This window comes from Mustela erminea, chromosome 14, assembly GCF_009829155.1.
Source record: "Mustela erminea isolate mMusErm1 chromosome 14, mMusErm1.Pri, whole genome shotgun sequence".
Classification (NCBI taxonomy): Eukaryota; Metazoa; Chordata; class Mammalia; order Carnivora; family Mustelidae; genus Mustela; species Mustela erminea.
The window spans coordinates 52,348,093-52,368,956 of record NC_045627.1 but is presented as its reverse complement, the minus strand read 5'-3'; the positions used below and the strand labels follow the sequence as shown (position 1 = coordinate 52,368,956).

At 41.2% G+C, this 20,864-nt stretch overlaps 1 protein-coding gene across 4 annotated transcripts in view; it reads left to right on the top strand.

Moving 5' to 3' along the window:
- The window catches only part of ERCC6 (ERCC excision repair 6, chromatin remodeling factor), a 75,842-nt gene that overhangs the window by 43,269 nt on the left and 11,709 nt on the right, over nucleotides 1–20,864 (top strand). For all 4 annotated transcript variants that reach the window (XM_032312456.1, XM_032312455.1, XM_032312458.1 and 1 more), the window contains 4 exons: nucleotides 9,605–9,775; nucleotides 10,221–10,397; nucleotides 14,694–14,810; nucleotides 18,508–18,603. In XM_032312456.1, the coding sequence (XP_032168347.1) occupies nucleotides 9,605–9,775; nucleotides 10,221–10,397; nucleotides 14,694–14,810; nucleotides 18,508–18,603 (561 nt within the window). The remainder of the gene's footprint in view (nucleotides 1–9,604; nucleotides 9,776–10,220; nucleotides 10,398–14,693; nucleotides 14,811–18,507; nucleotides 18,604–20,864) is intronic.

Genomic DNA, 20,864 nt, shown 5'->3' with positions numbered 1-20,864 from the left:
CATTTAACATGGTTTTCAGCATATTTTTAATGAACAAAGGAACAACCTTTACAATTATGAGAATTTCTTAATTTGTATTGTTTTTCTTTTTTGTTTGTTTTTTTTTTTTAAAGATTTTATTTATTTATTTGACAGACAGCGATTTCAAGTAGGCAGAGTGGCAGGCAGAGAGAGAGGAAGGGAAGCAGGCTCCCTGCTGAGCAGAGACCCTGGGATCATGACCTGAGCCGAAGGCAGAGGCTTAACCCACTGAGCCACCCAGGCGCCCCCAATTTGTATTGTTTTTAGTTAAATTGCTTTGTGTTCTCTGAATCCTTGGTCATCATGTAAGCCTAATCACTGTATTTTGAAAGTTGGATTTCTTCACTTATTTGTAGTTTTAATCACCTGATTAAAAAGGTGGTTTATTTGTGCTCAGATGGATAGCATGGAGAGATTGTATTATGCTTTTTAAATTTTCAGCTTTGACCATCCAGACTGTGAGCTGGGTGAAGTGCCCATAAGCGTTTGCTGAATAGCTGATAATTACACTTCTTCCCTGTGGGTTTGCAGGTTACTTTTTTATGATGAAGTGGTAGTTTGTTTTGAGTTCTTTCTTTCCCAAGTCTTTGGAGCTCTTGAGTGAGCCTTGTGTACCCCCACAAGAGCAGTGTGCCTGAAAAAGCTGCTGAATGTTTGCCTGACTGAGTTAGACACGTGAGCCCCTGAACGCCATTGTTTCTGGAGTTTGACCCAGTACCCCTTTCCTCCAAACTCCCATTTTATTCACGATTATGAGTAAGTGGAACTTTCGATAAAAGTGAATCAGGAGTGTCTGTAATTGGGTAGCTCAAGTTCAGTGAGGTGGAATCCTGCTTATACTAGCTGCTATTAAAGCCAAGTGACTTTGTCCTGAATTTTAAATGATAAATGAAAAACAAACTGAGTTAAAGTAATGAAGTAGGGTTAGTGCTGTGATCAAAACGAAACAAAACTGATTTTTAACAGCATGAAAATAACCATTTTGGTTGTTTTTCTAGTCAAACTGAATGGTTGTAACTATCTTTTTGACACCTTTTTTTTTTTTTTTAAAGATTGTATTTATTTATTTGACTGAGAGATCACAAGTAGGCAGAGAGTTAGGCAGAGAGAGAGAGAGAAGCAGGCTCCCCGCTGAGCAAAGAGCCTGATGTGGGGCTCTATCCCAGGACACTGAGATCATGACCTGAGCCGAAGGCAGCAGCTTAATCCACTGAGCCACCCAAGCGCCCCTCTTTTTGACACCTTTATTAAACGTTTTTGATGTCTTTTTTCACTTCTATCATCTGTTGACATTTCATAATGTTTTGTGTTGCAGAATCCAGCAGGATTCCTTACTTGATGTTTCCCTTGAAAAGGCACATTTTTCATAAGTTCTCTTTATCTTTTTATTTTCTTTTGGGCTTCTGAAGGGTATATATTCAATTTCACCTTTATCATAGCTTACTTACATTTCCTCTTTTATTATAACCTGAAAAACTATCTTCATGTAAACCAAATGTCTCTGTTGGTGCCTTGCTTCCTTGTTTGGAGGGTAGAGCTTTGGAGAAGAGACGCTTCACTTGTTTGCAGGGATTCCGTCTTCTGAGGTTGTTTTGCGCACACCAGCGCATGTATACATGTGATTTTTCATAATTTTGTTTGATGCTTTACAGTTTGCTAAGGACCTTAACTTGAAGTTTCTTATTTAACTTTTGAGGAAAAGCAGTGGACGTGTGTTTTTCCTCTGACCCTTAATTAACTCTACCGTTTTTTTTTTTTTTAATTAACATACAATATATTATTAGCCCCAGGGGTACAGGTCTGTGAATTGCCAGGTTTACACACTTCACAGCACTCACCATAGCACACACCGTCCCTAATGTCCATAACCCAACCACCCTCTCCAACCACTGCTCCCAACCCTCTTGTTTCTTTTTCGTTATAAAGAATCCCAGATCTCTGAATATGTAAGTTGTTATGCAAAAGACCAAAAAGATGTTTGTTTGCATCATTTATTATTTATAATTGTTAATATCAGTTTTGTTATTTGTGATGAGGATATTGAAAATACATTAAATCCTTTGCATAGACCTCGTTAGTAACACTTCCAAGATCAGAATTCCAGCTGCTAGATTAAAAAACCAGTGACATTTGATACCTTTTCTCATTCCTTTTAATATTTGTTCTTGAAGATCTTTGTCACCACCCCTGCGTACCTGTTGACTTGCAGATAATGTGTTAGATTGGAATTAAATACGTTTTTTAAATTCATATCTCAAATATTCTCTCAGTGTCTGATCCAACCCAGCATCTAACCCCTGACTTCCTTTCTGTCCTTATCAACTAGGATTCTTTTTCTCCATGGGGGAGCTTTCTGTGCCCCCGGGCCTGTCCAGATAATGGCGCTCTGGCCTAGGGACATTCAGTGCTGGAGAAAATATGGAAGAAAAGAGAATTTCTCTTTAGAAAACTTGAAAGTACTGATTCAAGAATTGTTCTGCTTATCATTCATGTAGATTGTCTTTATTTTCCTAATGATGTTTTGTAACTGATATGACATAAAATTTTGAAAATTAAAGTTTCCATTTAGAGCACAGGCATCAGATGATCAGTTTCTGAATGGAGCGCATCCGTCATTCTTCTTCCTTACATTGCCTTTTAGCTTCCCACCTCTCACCACATGACCCTGTATTATCTTTGTTAATACTCTCTTTGATTGACAGTGTAATTTGGAATTATCAAATGTGAACCCAGCAACCATGCAGAAAAATATGTGGCTGGTATTTCAACCAAACAATCAAATCAGATACAGACATTTTCAGTCGTCTGGATCTTCTTTTAATGGTCAATTGAAATCTCATTTCTTAGGAATCTAAGATTTTTCTTTTTCTCATTATGTTTTGTGATTCCTTTTTTCTAACATAGAGAAACTTGATATGTGAGTTGATTAACACTTACTTGTTTAGTAACTATAAACATGACATTGCATTTGTATTGTCATTGCATTGCATTGTATTTGAGGCTGTTGGCGCTCCAAAAAATGCATATAGTGTTTTTGACTGACCTTGAAAATCTAGCCATTTTCTTGGGGAGAGAAAATGCCCGAAAAGATAATAAAAGAAGGGAGTTTTGTGGTACTTATGCTATAACTCACGTGGATGGTGGCATCTTTAGCTACTGTGTTATGAAGTTTATTTAATTATTAAGGACCCTTTTTTCAATTTTCTGGAAGATATTTAATGAGAAATGTCTTCCTTGTATTTTGAACAGTTGTCACTTTGTCTCTCCCACCTTTCCCTGCTGTATCCTGCAGATACAGTAATTCTGTGGAATATTTGTGATAATTCAAAGAGTTTTATCTCATTTTGACAAACTCATGACAATTAGAGGGAATCGCAACAATAGCATAAAGGTTTTAAAGCATAGCTTTTGTCATGACCAGACCCGGGTTTGAATCTTACAGCTTTGTGACCTTGGGCAAATCACTTAGCTTCTCTGAGCCTAGATTGGTCTCTCAAAAAATGAGTATTTTTGGTAATTTTGTGAAGAGTTGTTGAGGTAATAGGTATGCACGAGAAGCTTAGTGTCTCAGGTAATTCTTTTACTCATTCATTTACTCAGGTAATTCTTACTGTTAGAAACAAAGAATGTTGTAGACCTATTCTTCTGTGGTAGTCCGAAGAGAAGATGCTCTGCTGTTGCTGACTGATTCAGTATAAATACTCGCTAGACTGAAGGTTCACACTTGATTTATCAAACACGTTCACAGGCATTCACATCTAGACCTTTTTTCTCACATCCAGGTGCATTTGGTCCCAAATGGAAACAATGAAATAGCATGTTAAAGTTCTTTTTGCGAAACACAAGTTTTGATTAAAGAACAAACCATGGAAAACATGGCTATTTGATGAAACTGCCATCACGTGTTCTTTAAAAAGGCCCGTTTTTCTGCAACACTAGAGTCAAAGGACTTGGCTTTTTAAAGAGCTGGAAGGGAATCAGGAAAAAACATAAAAATTAAAGTAGAAAAGGGCCACATGGTCCCTCAAGCATCCTAAATATTTCAAACCCATTCCAAGTACACAAATTATAACACAAAGTGATGTAATTCCTATTAACTTCAGAGACGGTGTATACACCTGATACAAGAAATGATAGATGCTATGCTTGTTCTGTGAGGTATATTGTAAAATTATGTTGCTGGAGCCCTTTTTTTCTTCATTGTCAGCACAAATCCTTGTTTATTAAAGATTTAGCTTGAAGGAAATTTTAATTAATTACAGGTGCAGTAAATCCTGCCTGGGAAGCTGCCGTGCTGTGTTTACCGTGAATGGCCTTCATGTGCCTGTGCTCCACTCCGCTCTCCCCGCTGCCTGACAGTGTGATTTATGGCTGTTGTTTTCTACCAGTCCACTGTTTGCCCTCTAGGAGGGATTGGTCTCCTGAGCCTCCATAATAACAGCAGCACTTTCACAGACATCTTTTAATGACAACAGCACTGCATTCAGTAAGTCAGGCTAATTGCAGATGTACCCTATTAATTGCAAAAACTAGGAGAGGTTACATATTTTACAAGCTTTTAATTTGAAACCGCCCGAGATGATTTGTCTTAAGTGTTTGGATAGAGACGTCCATAATATTCAACAATTCGCCATTATTGAAACTCTAGTCTAGGCAGTTATAGAATTCTGAGATTAAATCAGGTGAAAACAAAAAGTCTTACATGGTGTTTTTTACCCAGTGGCTGTTAAGTGGAAGTTACATTTTCAATAGGACATTTAAAAAAATTTCTTATGCTTCTTATAAAAGTCTTTTTGATTTTTACTCATCATCATACATCTTTCTGAGTATGGTAGAAATTGTGTAATTCTGTGGCTTAACATTGTAGAATTTTCCAAATACACTTTAGTCCTTATTGAACATGCAGAAGAAGGTGACCACAGTGCCAGTGGTGTGTATTTGAGAGGGTTGGCATCTCATTTGTTCTCCTGTGGTGAAGTGACATCCAGAATCCAGCTTGGGGTGGCATTCCTTGGCGGGGTTTAAGGGAATGGCCATGGCAAGTCTTTGCGTCCAGCAGTTACAGGAGTTCAGGGTCCCAAGCAAGTGGACCCACATTTGTAGGGCTTGTCTATGACCCAGACATTTTATAAACGTGGGTGGTAATTTGATCCTCTTTGGTTGTGAAGCCCCAAACATTGGTAGTTGTTTTCATCCCCCTCTTGTCTCTGTGTATGCACAGAGTTCCAGGTCTAGAGGGGAGTTGGGCATGGACATTCTCGGGTTCAGTCTGCTGCCTTCTCAGGTCCTAACTGCTTCATGAGTTCTAGTATCCACTGCTCTCTTGGTGGGGAAAATGAGGGTAGAGCTGGTGGCAGCTGCCTGTCCCCAGTCTCAGTGGAAAATTGAGATGCAGAAGAGCTCTTAGGATCCGCTCTGGCTTCTGAAAATCACGGGACTTGTGGAATGAGGCGATCGAGGTGGTGCAGTGTGTCTTTGGACAGCCCACCGTTCTACATGAGCGCTGGTAGCTCTGGGGGGCCGGTGGTGGTGGATAAACAGTGTAGTCAGGATGAAAGGGGGAGAGGTGAGTCCCAGGAGAAACCTGTCTGTATTTTTGGAAAGCTGTGAGCTCTGAGGTTTTTACTGTGCATTCACCATAAGGTACAGAGTTGGGAAATGGTTAGTCAGGTGTGGTCTTCAGTGTAGGACTGTGCAGGCATTGAAAACCGTGAATAGGAGGACAGCAAAGTAGTAGTAGATAATACAGCTCTCCCTGTTGAACCTTTGATGTGTACTGGGTATCGTACTTTTATGAACTGGGAAGTTTTGAGTGTGTTATGACATGAGAGAGTCATTTCTCCTACTTTGTTTTTCTCTTTCAAAATTTTTTTGGCTCTTATTACACCCTTTTATAACTCTGTTGAGTTAAAAAAATATTTTAGTCCTAGTTTATTAACATATTAAAATCATTTTTGAAGATGTTGAATTTTTTAAAATTTGTATAATTATAATTACATGAACTACTGCATTAGGTTTCTTGATATTTCACTCTTATATTACTATGATGAACCTTATTAGGTTAATATACAGCTAGGTTTCATTTATAAGTAACGGATCTCTGCTAGGGAGTACACGTGTGTGTTGTGCCTGTTAGTTTTGAAAACAGGGTTCTTTTGGCCTTATAGTAACGCATTTCAATGTGTCCTGTCTTTTCCTGCATTTTGAGATAGGTTAAACAATGGGATGGATTTCTACTTTGCTCATGAAACCCTTTGAGTCTGGTTGGCTTTTGGTGAGAAGAGCATATACCATCTTTTTCAAGTTCCTCAGTAATTGGTCTGATTGGTTTGTCTCATTTTTCTTGGGCCTATTTTGGTACTTTATTATTATTATTATTATTGAACAGTTGTCCTCTGTCAAAGTGTTCAGGGTTTTGGCATTAGCTCACTAGTGGTGGTGGAGAGAAGACACATTTGTGTAGTGTCTCCATCTGCTTTCTGCTCTTTCGACATTCTCATGCTCTGCGTCTGAGTCTGCTCTTTGGGCTGACTTGACAGATCTTTGTCTGTTTTGTTTGATTTTTTCAGTGGGCTATTTCATTTTATGGTTTTTCAGTTCTGCCAGTTTTGTTTTTTTAGGGTCCACTGAGTTTTGTTTTTACCTTATTCCCTCATTTTCCTTTTTAGCAGGTTGCGCTGACTGACTGTTCTGCCTGAGTTTAGCGTCAGTGGCGTGCGAAGAATGAGTATTCTTTGTGTGGTCAGAAACTGCTGATACTATTAAAAGGAGCTCGGGGATGGTGGTGCTCACATCATTTGTATCTTAATTTTTGACCTCTTGTTTTCTTTAATCTTACTTTCTATCTTCTGGTCTGTCAGACTCTGGGAGGCTGTGCCAGGTCCCCTGCCGGCTGTGGATGTCCTGCTTCATCAGCACAGCTCTGACGGCTTTGCGCCCCGGGTTTGGTGCGCGGCTCCTCCGGTGTGCACTGTCTCCTTTAAAATATAAAATATCCCTCTTCTTTTCTGTTCAGTTCTTTCTGTCTGCTATTTGTATTTCTAGTCCTGCCCCATTTCTGTTTGCGTTTCTTGGGTAATGCCCATATTTTCAGCTTTCAGTGCCAGGCTCGTTTGGGTCTAAGGGTTGGGCCGTGTGTACCCACGGGAAAGTCTTGCTGCTAATAACCCACTGTCATTGTGGAGACTCCTGGTACATTTCATCTGAAACCAGCGATTGTATTTTCTATTTTCCTGATTTTTTTTTCTATCTTCTATTACTTTTTTCCCCTAGAGTGGTTTGACAGTTCTACAGTCTGTTTTTTTTCTTGTATTCATGTGGAAGTAGCAGCTGTGGGTCAGTAGATGGGCTTGTTTTTTTACAAATATAATCCAATGTGTTTTTCTTTCACAGTTAAAAAGTGGACAATGTCTGTCATCTCTGCCCCTTTCTACCCTTGGACAGGGCGGGATTTTTAGTACACATATTTCTCCTGTTGTTATTCAAGATTTTGTTATATTAAACTAGAATTATAGTGATACTTAAAAATATACCCCCCCCTTTTTAAAAGATTTTATTTATTTATTTGAGAGAGAATGAGTGAGAGAGAGCAAAAGCAGGGGAAGGGGCAGAGGGAGAGCAGACTCCCATCTGAGCTGGAGCCTGACATGGGGATCTGTCCCAGGACCCTGGGATCATGACCTGAGCCGATGGTGGACACTTAACCCTGAGCCACCCAGGCGTCCCCAAATATATCCCTCCTTATATTTTAGATTTATTCTTAACGGTTTCATTAATATTTAAAGCAGTGTTTAAACATTTACTTACTGTTTTAAAACAGATTTCCTTGCTCTCCAAAAGTGGAGCATTCCTACAAAACCTTTTTGTACCCTGAAACGGCTTGAAGTGAAGAAGCACTTACCATTAATTTGTTTGGAAAAGTTCTTGAGCGTTCCCTACCCAAACAGTAACCTCTCTTAGGCTTTTCTGATACCTTAGGATACATCTTGCTAACACGCACAAAATAAATCGAGATAATGCATAGATGCTTATAGATCCCATTCAAAGCTACGGCGCTTGCTGCCCAGATGCAGAGTGTAGTTCTCAGGGAAGGAGCTTGGTGGCGCCCCACTAGTGCTCGGGGCGTGGGCTGCCTCTATAAATGCTCACTGCACAACAAAGACGGAACGCTGCTTTTGCTTTTCACCTTTTTTATAAAAGTGAAAATCCTCTTTGGCTTTCTTTGGGTGGGCAAAAACGGGTACTAAAGTCCGTCTTTTGTAACAGTGAAGAAGCTAGCTGAACTTTGGAAAAGCAGAGGATACCTGTAATATTTGAAAGAACTGGTATAATATTACATGTAATTTACCCTTAAATTTTTTTTTTTCTTTCACCGTTAGGTATGAGGCAATGTTGCCTGATACTTAGTTAATACTAGCTTTGCAGTTAGCTGCCCGTCTACGTTCACATCTTGACTCCTCCACTTACCAGCTGTGTGACCTGATATATTATTACAGTCTCCCCCCATAAACCAGGGGTTCATAAGGACTCTGTCCTTTTTCAGGGAGTTGCTGGGCGTGCTCTGTCTGCAGTGAGCATTCTGGGCCTGGGAGCTCTACCGTCTGCTGTTCTGCAGAGTGCTGTGTGTTCCCGGCACACTTTCTTTTGCCCTTGGAAAGGGACCGTGTTCTTTCAGTGACCACACCTGGCTGGATATATCATGTACTATACCTGGCCTCTCTCTGGCTGCTTTATTTTCTGTTTTTGTCTGTCTGGAGGTAGAATTTATTTTTTCTGTCAAGCATGACTGCTAGTTTGGATCAGTGCAGAATTCCGGGGTCAGAGCGTTTCCCCTACAATTATGGAAAGTCTGGCTCTTTTGCTTTCTGACAGTTTAGTGTAACAGAAAAGGTGTCCAGCTCAGGTGGAGTCTTTTTCCTCTGAAGGGAATCTTCTGTTTTGTTCTGACTAGAAGCTACAGCATTTTCTCTTTACTTTTGGAATTCTAGTAGGTATATTCCTAGCGATAGGTCTTTTTTCAGTGTTTCTCCTTGACACTCCATTACTTTTTGCTCTATAGACTCCTGTTTCTCCTCAGAATTTTTTTCTGCCTTTTTAAAAAAAAAAATTGTTTTTATATCCTTTTCTATTCTCTCCTCCTGGAATTCATGTTCTGCATCAGTAGAGCGCCTGAATTTGTCTTTCTGGTCTCTCTGGCTTTTCTCTCATTTTCTTTTTCTGGTTTTAAAATAACAAATCACTTCCCATCTATCTTGTTGTTTTAAGTTTAACAAGAATTGACACAAAGGATATTTCAGAAAAATAAATATTGGGTAAGTGTTTACTTATTGTAACTTTTTCTAGTTTTCTTTTGAGGGCCCTCCTCCTTAAGTAGATGTAGTAGTCAGTGTTTACAGAGTAATGAAACATAAACTTCCAGTGCTGATAATATATAGTTGCAATTGTATGTATTGTGATTGTATACATATTTTAAAAGTACAGTAGATTACATCATTGAAAGATTACCATTTAAAGAATCATGTTCATTTAGTTTATTTAAATGAGCTTATTTAAAACTGGTTTTACCATTTTATCATCATTTTAGGAGAAACTAATTCGAGATATTGCTCATTGTCATGGCATTTTGATCACTTCTTACTCCTACATTCGGCTGATGCAAGATGACATTAGTAGGCATGACTGGCACTACGTGATCTTGGATGAGGGACACAAAATTCGAAATCCAAATGCTGCTGTCACCCTTGCTTGCAAACAGGTATGAGCTTTTATAACAAGGGAGATTTCCAGGGAAAATAGTATTTAATTGAGAATAAACTCTGGTATCACACTTATTGACTCTTGTGCCTCTGCATAAGGAATTTGAAATACATGTTTTGCCTTAGTGCAGAAAATTCTTTATTCTTGCCCATAATCATGGTTTTAAGAAATTCAAATTATTCACATTACTGACTGTGTCTCGTAGGGATCAGTTGTTAGAATGTAATCCAATCCAACTCTCATTCCTAGTGTTCAACGAACAATAAGAAATATTCTTCCCTCTTTATTTTTTCTATATTGCGTAAAATGTCTACATTTTGGAGATTAAAGTGATGTATAAAAATGTTAAATAACCAGGATTGTGTGGACATATTTTGGGGTAGGGATGGTGATCATCTCTTGAAAAATGGATTTAACAAAAAGTGTTTTCTTTTCCCAAATAGTTCCGCACCCCTCATCGCATCATCTTGTCTGGCTCGCCAATGCAAAATAACCTCCGGGAGCTGTGGTCGCTCTTTGACTTCATCTTCCCAGGAAAGTTAGGCACATTGCCTGTGTTCATGGAACAGTTCTCAGTCCCCATCACCATGGGGGGGTATTCAAATGCCTCCCCAGTGCAGGTAATGTAGTAGGCAGCTAACACTTGTAGGCGTTTTAATATTTAAACTGTTTCTACTTAATACTGTACTTTGTAGCCAAGTCATTCATAATATAAGGGAAATGGCCAAGCTTATAAACTGGTATCTGCCCAAAATCACAAAATTATTTTTGCTTGAGAGCTCCTGTTTTTCTAGATGAGTTTTAAAAAATTATCTAACGTGTTCAAAACCAGTCAGAAAGTGTAAAACAAGAATGAATCAGTTCTGGACACTATATAATTTAGTATATCTTATAAGATAGTGTAACAGCTTAGAGAAGGGAAAGCCAGGGAGGATTGAGTTGTTCAGAGAGGACTTAGTACAACACTTAAATGTTCTTTAACCCAGTTCTGGGAAAACAGGCCAAGAAAAATGAGAGCATTCTAGATCAGGGCAGTGGTGTGACCACAGCCATATTGTGTGGCCATGGGCCACAGTGAAGAGACATGCCTGATTGCCCTGGAGATGCTTGTGAGGTAGCCAGGAAGGTGTGGGTGCCAGAGATGGGGGCTTTGAGAGGGAGGCAGAGGCTCTCAGGCAGCAAAGAGCCACCGAAGGTGTCTGAGCGGGAGGCTGAAAGATGGCTGCTCTTCCAGGGCCACTTAGGCTGCAGGTGGTGATGGGACTGAGGCTGGCTTTGAGGGACCTCTGGGAATTGTTAGGGGTCAGGGTGGTGAGGGTGGTGAGGACCTGAACCTGGACTTGGATGGTGATTCTGAGAAAGAAGGTGGGGAGCAAAAGTTCCAAATGGCATCTTTTCCCATAAAACAAACAAGACACGGGGGCCCCTAAGATAAAGGAAATGGGGTAGAAATTATAAAATTTGGAAAAATTATAAAAAGAACTCCTGTACTCTTTTACTAGATCCACCAGTTATTAGCATCAGCTAACATTTCGCCACATTTGTTTTATCTTTCCTTCCTTCCTTCCCTACTTCTGTGTACCCATACACACAAATTTATACTGTTTGTTTTTCCTGAATCATCTGAGAGCAAGTTGTAGACATTATGTCCCTTTATTCTAAATCCTTCAGTGTGTATTTCCTAAGAACAAGGACAGCCTCCTATATAAACACAGTAAAAATATCCAAATCAGGAGGAAATTTAACACAGTACAACTCTGAGGTCTAGACTGTAGTCATCCACATTTTGTCAATTCTTCCAGTAGTTTCCTTGTCTCTTTAGTCTTCCTTTAATCTGCAACAGTTCCTCTGTTTTTGTTTTGCCTTCCGTGACTTTCCAGACGACAGGCCTTGTATTTTGTAGAATGTGCCTCCCTTTGGGTTTGTCTTCCACTCTCTGTGACTTGTCTTTCTTGGTGTTTCACTTTAGCACATGCTGTTGGTTTATCCTTCATGGGTAGTGGCAGTTGGTAGTGTCTGATTACTTGGGTGAGGCGGTATTTACCAGATTTCTAAACTCTTTGAATTAACCACTTTCTTTGGAATTAATAAATCACTTTACAGAGAGATTTGGAAACCCTCTAAACATTCTCTTTTTTCCTTGACATCCTTGTGTTAAAAGTCTATGTACTTACCTATTTTCCCTTTGTAGGTTATAAGGTCTTTGGGAGCAGAACTTTTTGTTTTTTTGTTTTTTAAAGATTTTATTTATTTGAGAGAGTGAGGCAGACAGAAATGAACCTGAGCAGGGGGAGTGGCAGGCAGAGGGAGAAGCAGGCTCCCGACTGAGCAGGGAGTCCGACACGGGGCTTGATCCCAAGACACTGAGATCATGACCTGAGCTGAAGGCAGATGCTTAACTGACTGAGCCACCCAGGGGCCCCAGAGCTGTTGTTTTTGTAATTGCTTTTTTGTTTTAAGTCCATGGTTGTCATGAATTACTGAATCCCAAGAAGATCATCTGTCAGCAGTTATTTATTGTTTCAGGCTGGGGCTAAAATGATGAGAGGTGGCTGGCAACCAGAACCTTCCCTTGAATTGTGTTCTCAGTTCAGTAGGATGATTGTAGTACAGGGTAGTGAGGACTATGATCAGGGGGGATATCTAATATCAGAGCTTGTGGGAGTCAAGAAAGGATTCCTGAAGGAGAGATGACTGTGCTAGGCTGAGGAAGGTGAGCGGGGAGAACATTAGTTACCAAGAATATGGCCTGCTTCTTGGCTTTGCATGTTAACCTTAGATTTTAGAACTGATAAGAACCTCCTCATTCTTACTCATGGTTTATTGAGATTCCATGGTTTGGTGACTGGCCTAAGGTAAGGTTTCTCAGCTCTGGAAAAGGCAGAACTGGTGAGTAATATCACTCTGCCTTGTCAGGAATAGAAAGGAAACTTAGATGTTCAGTTGGTCTCCATTTTCCATGGCACTGGGAGGTTGGGAGTGATAGTTAAGAGAAATACAGTTCTGGATCCCTACCATGTGGTGTGGTCAGAGAGACAGGGAGGCAGATGGGAAAAAAAATTTAGAATCCACGTTACTGCCTGAAGCACAGGACTGCCTAGGAAGGTTGGACAGAGAACGTGGCTGAACATCAAGGCTAAAACTGGGTTTCTTAGTCTTCCTTGCTCTTCTATCCCCACCACATTCCAGAGTTTCAGTTCTTCCTCTAAGGAGAGTTGGGTGTGAAAAACAGACCCATCCCCAGCCACTGTGAGGTCTGACCCCTGTGAGTTCCCCGCAATGGGCCAGGAAGAGGGAGGGGCGGGGGAAGGAGAACTCTCCAGAGAGCTGGGCGGGCAGGAGGAAGTGGGAGTGAGCAGCCAGGTGCTCACCAACCCGGCCCTGGTTTTCCAGCAGCATCATCTAGCTCACTCGTGCTTCTGGAGGAGAAATACGTGAGTAGAGGTGGGCATATGGAGATAGTTTCCTTAACATACTGTATATATTTTTAGGAAGAATTTTAACAGTATACTTCTTGGTGGGACCGTAGTGTCACATTAAATTTTGAAATTTATTATCTCTGTATTCCAAACCATAATATATACCTGATCATCCTCTTACGGATAATTTGTAATCAGTGGCTGAATGATACAGTTATGATATTACCTGTAACTAGAAGTTGTTGATTAATTGAACTTATTTGTTATTGTCTGCTGTTCCAAATAAATCCTGTATTTTTCTCTGTACATGCTCACATACACACAAGGTGAACACACATATGTGTGTATACATGTATACATACTTGAGTGAGGGTATTCTTAGGGTTTTTTAAAATATTTTTCACTATTATTTTTTTTTAAAGATTTTATTTTTTTATTTGAGAGAAAGAGAAAGAGCATAGTGGGGCAGGGAGGGACAAAGGGAAAGGGAGAAGCAGGCTCCTCACTGAGCAAGGAACCCAATGTGGAGCTCTATCCCAGGACTCTGGGATCATGACCTGAGCCAAAGGCAGACATTTAACTGACTGAACCACCCAGGCACCCTATGTTAATTTTTTAATATGAATTTTTCTGTATGTGTTACATTCAGACTCTTTTTATTTTCATTCATTTTGTAGCTAATTTTGTTAGACTTTGGTTAAAATTTTTCTTGTTCCGTTAAATAGTAATTTACTAGGTTGTTAAGCCTATTCAGAATTTTTTTTTTAAGTATCAATAATTTACTGAATTCTTTGTTTACCTTTAAGTGAATTGCAGAGGGAGTGTTTCCAGAGCTGTGGGTCTTTGTTTTTCTACATACAGTTAATACCCATCTCATGTGGCTATGCTCCATTACAGAACCATATGCTCCATCTCAGGCTAGAGTGACCTTTCATTTCTGGGATCATAGGGCTTTTCTTGAACTTACTCTCCTAAATCCCCAGTGGGCAGTAATCTCTGCTTATTATCTGGTTGCTCCCATAGCTGCAGCTTTCCCCCAGAGTTAGCTTTTGATCTTCAGTCTTGCAGAGCAGCACTTCCCTTGTAGCTTTAGGAGAATGCAAGATTATAAACAGAGATTCATTTGAAAGCCGTTTTTTTCCCCTAGAGGGTAGTCGAGAACTGAAGAAATCTCTACTGTAGGGTCTAGCAATATAATAATAATAATTAAAGCAAAGTATGGAGGAGGAATTAGACACAAGATTAGATTACCAGTTCTTTTGTTGTACATTTTGGTAATAAGGTTTTTTTAACTGATGATACCTTTGGAAAGGTACCACCTTCTGGAGTATATGGAACTTATCCTAATTTTTCCAAACTATTTTCAACCATTTCCAGCCAATTATGTATAAACATAGGTCTTTGGAAAAATTTTTTAAACATTGCAATCAGTTGAGAGGTAAGAACAAATGCATTTGTTAAACGTAAGTAATTGTTTTCCCTTTTCTCTTTTTAAAGGTTAAAACTGCTTATAAATGTGCATGTGTCTTACGAGATACCATAAATCCATACCTGTTGCGGAGAATGAAGTCAGATGTCAAAATGAGCCTTTCTTTGCCAGATAAAAATGAACAGGTCTGTAAATCCAGGAGTTACCAACCCACTCCTAATGTGTGGGTATACCTCTCGGTTTATTCTGCTTTTCACATGCAGAATTGGTAAGGCTAATGGGTGTGGTTGCTGTGCTCAGGGCAGCTGGTTTCTATCTGTATACACCTGTATGGGATAAGTGAGCCTGCTGTGGCACCTGCCCTCAGCAAGACTCTTCCTTAGTTCACAGGCTGTGATCTTTGTCCTATTTACACACAGATTCCTGTGGCTGCACTTTTGAACTTCCCCATTTTCTTCACGCCCCAACTCATTCATGCCATAAATTGGAGGTGCCAGGCCTGTTCCTGGGAGATAGCAGTGAACAGAGAAACTGCTTGCTCTCCTGACTCACCTTCGTTCTTGAGGAGGGGAGACAGTCACAGACACACATGCCACCTGGTAGGCAGCAGTAACGTGGAGGAAACTCTGAGCAGAGTCAGGGGAATAGGGCATATAGAGTGAGGATTTGGGGAAGTGGGCTTCTTTTTTTTTTTTTTAAAGATTTTATTTTATTTATTTGACAGACAGAGATCACAAGTAGGCAGAGAGAGAGGGGGAAGCAGGCTCCCTGCTAAGCAGAGAGCCCGATGCGGGGCTCGATCCCAGGACCCTGGGATCATGACCTGAGCTGAAGGCAGAGGCTTTAACCCACTGAGCCACCGAGGCACACCGGAAGTGGGCTTCTTAAAAGGGACAGTGAGATGTTTCCTCTCTGATAAACAGACATTTGAGCAGAGGCCTAAAGAAGGTAAAGGAAGCAAATCATGGGGTTCTTAGAAGAACATTCCAGGTTGATGGAAGTAGGAGGGTGTTGGTACCTCCAAGGACCAGCAGGGAGGGCATTGTGGCCTGAGGGCAGGAAGAAGGATGAGAATTCTTGGAGGGAGAAGTCAGTTAGTTGGCTAGGTCATCAGGGCCTGCTGGTCCTGGTGAAGACTTCAGATTTTACTGTGAGTGAGGAAGCAGTTCATAGGTAGAGACGGAGCCAAGGAACGACGTTATCTGACTCAGGTTGTAGAAGGGGCATTCTTTTAAAGCCCATCCTAGTGTTCTGTTATTGCAATAGACGACTGCACCCTCTTTTTAACATTGAATAGTAAATACATTGTAGATTCTCAGTGTTGAAACTATAAAGGGTCTCGGAGATCTGTCACCAAGGTTGGTTTCATCCCCGCCTCTTCCCTCCCCCCAAACTCATTTCCAAAGTCAACCCTTGATCTCCACATTCTCCTAAGAGGTCTCCCTTTGCCGCCAGTGTCTTGGGCCACAGTGCTCTGTGCCGTGGCTGATCCCAATCCATCAGTTGTTGTGCTGTTTTGTCCTTTTTCGCACGCTCACTTTGCGCCGCATCCTCGTAAAGTAGTGCGGCGGCGTCTGACGGTCTTACTGGCCTCCAGCCGTGGGCGCTCTCCACCTCATTCGGTATCGCACAGCATCGCTGGCTTTGTTTTCCCAGGCTCCTCTTCCTGCTGACACGCCTTCATGGCCCTCTTCCCATCAAGAATCCTGATTTAGCTTCTTTGCACCAATTTATTTTCACTATGGGGTCCCAGAATATCTCTTCTTTGTAATCCATGTGGAGCCAAGACAAATAGCTTGGAAACAGTTCCTGTTTTCCAGACATGTGCCACTTGTCTTTCCATTTGCATGTGATGTTCCCTCTTCCTGGAGGTTTTTCCACCCTATCCTCCAGCTTTCCCACACACTGAAGTTGTAAGATCCCACTAGGCTCTTGACTAGATCTCCTTGAGATCGGGACCTTAAAGTGCCACGCAACACCTAAAACAGTGATTTGTACACACTAAGCATCTGGTGAATGATTAGTTCAGTTAACCTTGTGGCTATCAGAGAAAAGGCTTTTCTCTGTTACCATTGTCTTTAAAGACTGAAATACAAATTTAAGAAGTGAGGAATTAGAAATACTCAGATTCATATTTTCAAAAGATGACTCAGGCAGCATATGAAAGCATTGGAGGGGAAGGAAAGTGGAGGCAAAGGGGTGAGTTAGGTGGTCCTTCCAGAGTTCACAGCGGGGTCGGGAGGGACTGGAGGGGATGGGCCTGAGCCCTGGAGGGTGTGGGGCTGGCGGGTGCTTCCCAGCTTCCTGTTTAGATGCTGGGATGGATCTGCTGACAGGCACTTCAAAAGGCCAGAGCATAGAGGAGATAGTTGTGAGTTGATTCGGGTCATTTAAAGTGTCCACTGCACATCTGCCTGCCCAAAAGGCAGTTATAGGTGGGTCTTGGGTTCTGAGGAGAGTTCTAGGCAGGGATGTAGTTGTGACCTCAGAGCCAGGAAGGTGTGGAAGATATGAGCAGGGGTGAGGTTGCCCGAGGCACATACACAGACCGAGAGGAAAGAAGTTACAGTGGAGCCGGTATCTGGAGGGGCTAGCTGGGAAGACAGGAGGCCTGGGCAGAAAGGCAGGAGGCAGTTGGGGGAAGTGGAAGCATGAGGCCTAGGGACTCGGCGTGGCCGGCTGCTAGGAAATCATTAGTGAGCTCGTTCATAGCACTTTCTCAGTGGGTATGCCCTCCAGGCTTGTCCCAGAAGAGACAGAAGGGGAGGGTGTGGGGATCGTGAGTACACATAATTCTTTTAGGGAGTTTTCCCCCCTCAGTTTTTGGAGAGAGTAAGGTGGTGGAGCACTGTCCAGAGGAAGAAGAGAGGGTTTTTAGATCTGGTGTTGAAGGTCAGAGGGTTGTCCCAGTTCCCAAAGAGGAAACTAGCTATTCCCCTGAAAATTAAAAACAAAACAAAACAAAACAAAAAAACCAAAGTGAGGTAGATAAAATAGATAAACTTTAGGGGGTGAAAATTAGGGAATCATGACTGATAGCTTCGATTTCTGTCTTCGATGTTTTGTCCATTTTTTTGGTCTTGTTTTGTTTTTAAGAGTTTTATTGATTTGAACGGATGGAGAGTATGAGAGAGACTGCATGAGCAGGGTGGGGGTGCTGATAGGGGCAGATGGAGAGGGAGGCAGACTCCTTGTTGAGCGAGGAGCCCGATGAGGAACTCGATCCCAGGACCCTGGGATTATGACCTGAAGGCAGGAGTTTGAGTCAGTCTTCATGTGAAAGTTTACAAGGCAGAAGTAGTAGGTGGCAGAGGGGTAGCTAAAGGAAGATGTCTTGGGTTTATGACTAGCCAAGGAATAGAGTGAATATGAAGGAGAGGAGGATTGAGAGGCAGAAAGGGAACATTCTGGCATGGAATAACAGGCAAAGCTGGGCTGGAAGGATGGACAGGTCTGGTAAACTCGTGGACCTGTGCTTTGACCTCTAGGAAAGGGGGCAGGTCAAGTGAGGGTAGGGTCCCTGGTTAAGTGTGCTGAAGTGAAGTGTGAGCGAGGGGCATGGGCTGTCTGAGTGCTTGGAGGCTACGATGGAGGAGGACTTGTGCTGAACGTTGTTTTGGGAAGGAAGCCAGTCTTCAGGGACTGTTGGGATAGTGGGTGGGGACCAAGAGGTTGATGGATGACAGAAGTGGAGGAACTGATGAGAAGGGGTGACTGTGTCTTTGTTTAGCTTTGGAATGTGGCACCATTTTGGCTTTTTGAAAAAAGAGGTACTTTGTTAATATTGTATAGGTTGTGCTTTTTTGATTAGAAAACTTTGTTGATGTTTTAATTATTTTTTTTAATTCTCTGGGTTTTTTTTTTTTTTTCTCTCCCCCATAGGTCTTATTTTGCCGTCTTACAGAGGAGCAACATAAAGTCTACCAAAATTTTATTGATTCCAAAGAAGTTTACAGAATTCTCAATGGAGATATGCAGGTCAGAAATGAATTCTAGAGCAGGGAAGTGGGGAGGAAAGGAAGCTAGTACTAGTCCTGTTTGATAGTTTCCTCTTAGGGAAAACTTGGGTGTGAACCATCCCTTAATTCAGAGCTGTTGCAGAAGTAAGACAACGTGCAGTTATATTTGAGCACACTTGCTTTTGTCTATATTGCAGCACCATTACACTTGAACCCCACATCATGTGGTCTAGCAGAAGAGTAGTGCTAGGTACAGGGTCTGTAACGCTGAGTCCTACAGGGATGTCCGTTCCGAGCAGAACACAGGGAAGTGGCCCTGGACTGCTGGGGTTAGCAGGGGCCTGAAGGAAGAATTAACTATCATAAGTGTTTGTGTAAGTAATAACATTTTAGTTATTGGCAATACTCAGTAACAGATGCTGGTAAAGGTCTGTTCAGTAAGCATAAGTAGTGGGTTTATAATCAGCATATACTTTGAAGTTCCATATGAACTAATCAGTTTCTTTGTGCCTCAGGGTCCTAAAGTGAATTGTGTTTTATTTATTAGGCATATAAAACTTCTTAGTCTTGGGTCTGTCCTCATGGGAGGTACAGCTAAGTAGCAAGCATCTTACTCTCTGAAACACACTTCCTGCTCATACACAGAGGTTGCTAAAGAGATGAGTGTGGGTGTTGTGGCTGCCTGTGTCCCATCATGTCTGCATGCTTTTTCTTCCAGAGGAAGTCATTTCAGTTCTTTTGGCTATAGGTCACTGTTTCTCTTATTTCATCTATGATTGGCCTCTATGAGAGGTTCTTACATCATTCACATTTATTCATCTCTCTTAAATCTGCCCTTATCTTCATGTGCCTTCAAGTTGTGAAGCTTCAGGTGATCTAGATTAGCACTGACCTGTAAATACTGAATATAAGCCACATGTGTGATTCTAAATTTTGCTAACAGTCACATTCGAAAAGGTAAAGAGAAGAACAGGTGAAATCAGTTTTGGTGATGAATTTTATTTAATTTGATCTAAAATGCCATTTTTAATATGTAATCAAAAATTTTAGATTATTTGTGAGGTATTTTACCCTTTTTTTCCTAAAACTATGTCTCCCAAGTTGGCTGTTTTACATTTGCAGCACATTTCAGTGTAGACTGGCTTTCTGTGGCTTGTGGCCACTGTACTGGAAGCATCAATCTGGAGGCAGAAAGAGGAGTTACACATGACTCTTCATGGGAGTTCTGAAATATTCCTGATTTATTCAGATTTTTAATTATTTGTTTAACTGTTGTTCGCTAGTAGAACTACCTTGGCTTAAATTATGGTTTATCTTTTTCTCCTTGAGCTTTTGTACTTATGAGGTGGATTTGGGTCACACTTGGAAAGCTGTGAAGGATGCCTTCCTGCTGGGGCCTGGAGGGCAGGCACCCCCAGTCTCCTGTGCCCTTCTGCTGCGTGAGCCACGGCCATATCTTTCCCGTTTGTGTATTTCCCATGCAGATGTGTTTTCTGATATTCTACTGTATAAGTAGGTGGAACTTCAACCTCTCACGCATATGTTTAACTACAGAACCTTTAATGAGGGGTACTTAGTGTAGTATTTGAATGCATCTGCTAAGTCATTTACCTGATTTCTCCTAGTATAGATGGGCATGACATTTTTTTTTAAGGATTTTATTTATTTATTTGACAGAGAGAGAGATCACAAGTAGGCAGAGAGGGAGGCAGAGAGAGAAGGGAAGCAGGCTTCCCTTCCCGATGCGGGGCTGTGATGCGGGGCTCGACCCCAGGACCCCGAGATCATGACCCGAGCTGAAGGCAGAGGCTCAACCCACTGAGCCACCCAGGCACCCTGACATTTTTTTATTCACATAAAAGATGAGTCATTTTTTTATATACTGTGAATTATGTATTTTTTTCCTAGTAAGAGAAAATAAGTCATTAGCAATTAAATATGACCAGTAGATGTTTGATCCAATAGAATGTTTTTGTTTCTAGAGAACTTGCCTTGTCAAGAAAAGATGAATGAAGGTTGATTTCTTCTAGCTCCTAATATGCTGTGAATAGGGAGGAAGCTAAGAAGCTGATGAAGAATTACTTTTTTTTTTTAAGATTTTTAAAAATATTCATTAATTTTAGAAAGAGAGAGAGAGTGTGGGTGGGGGGAGGAGGAGAGGGAGAGAGACAAGCAGACTCCATGCTGAGTGCAGAGCCTGTTGCGGGCTAATTCCCATGACCCTGAGATCATGACCTGAGCCTGAATCAGGAATGGATGCTTAACTAACTGAGCCACACA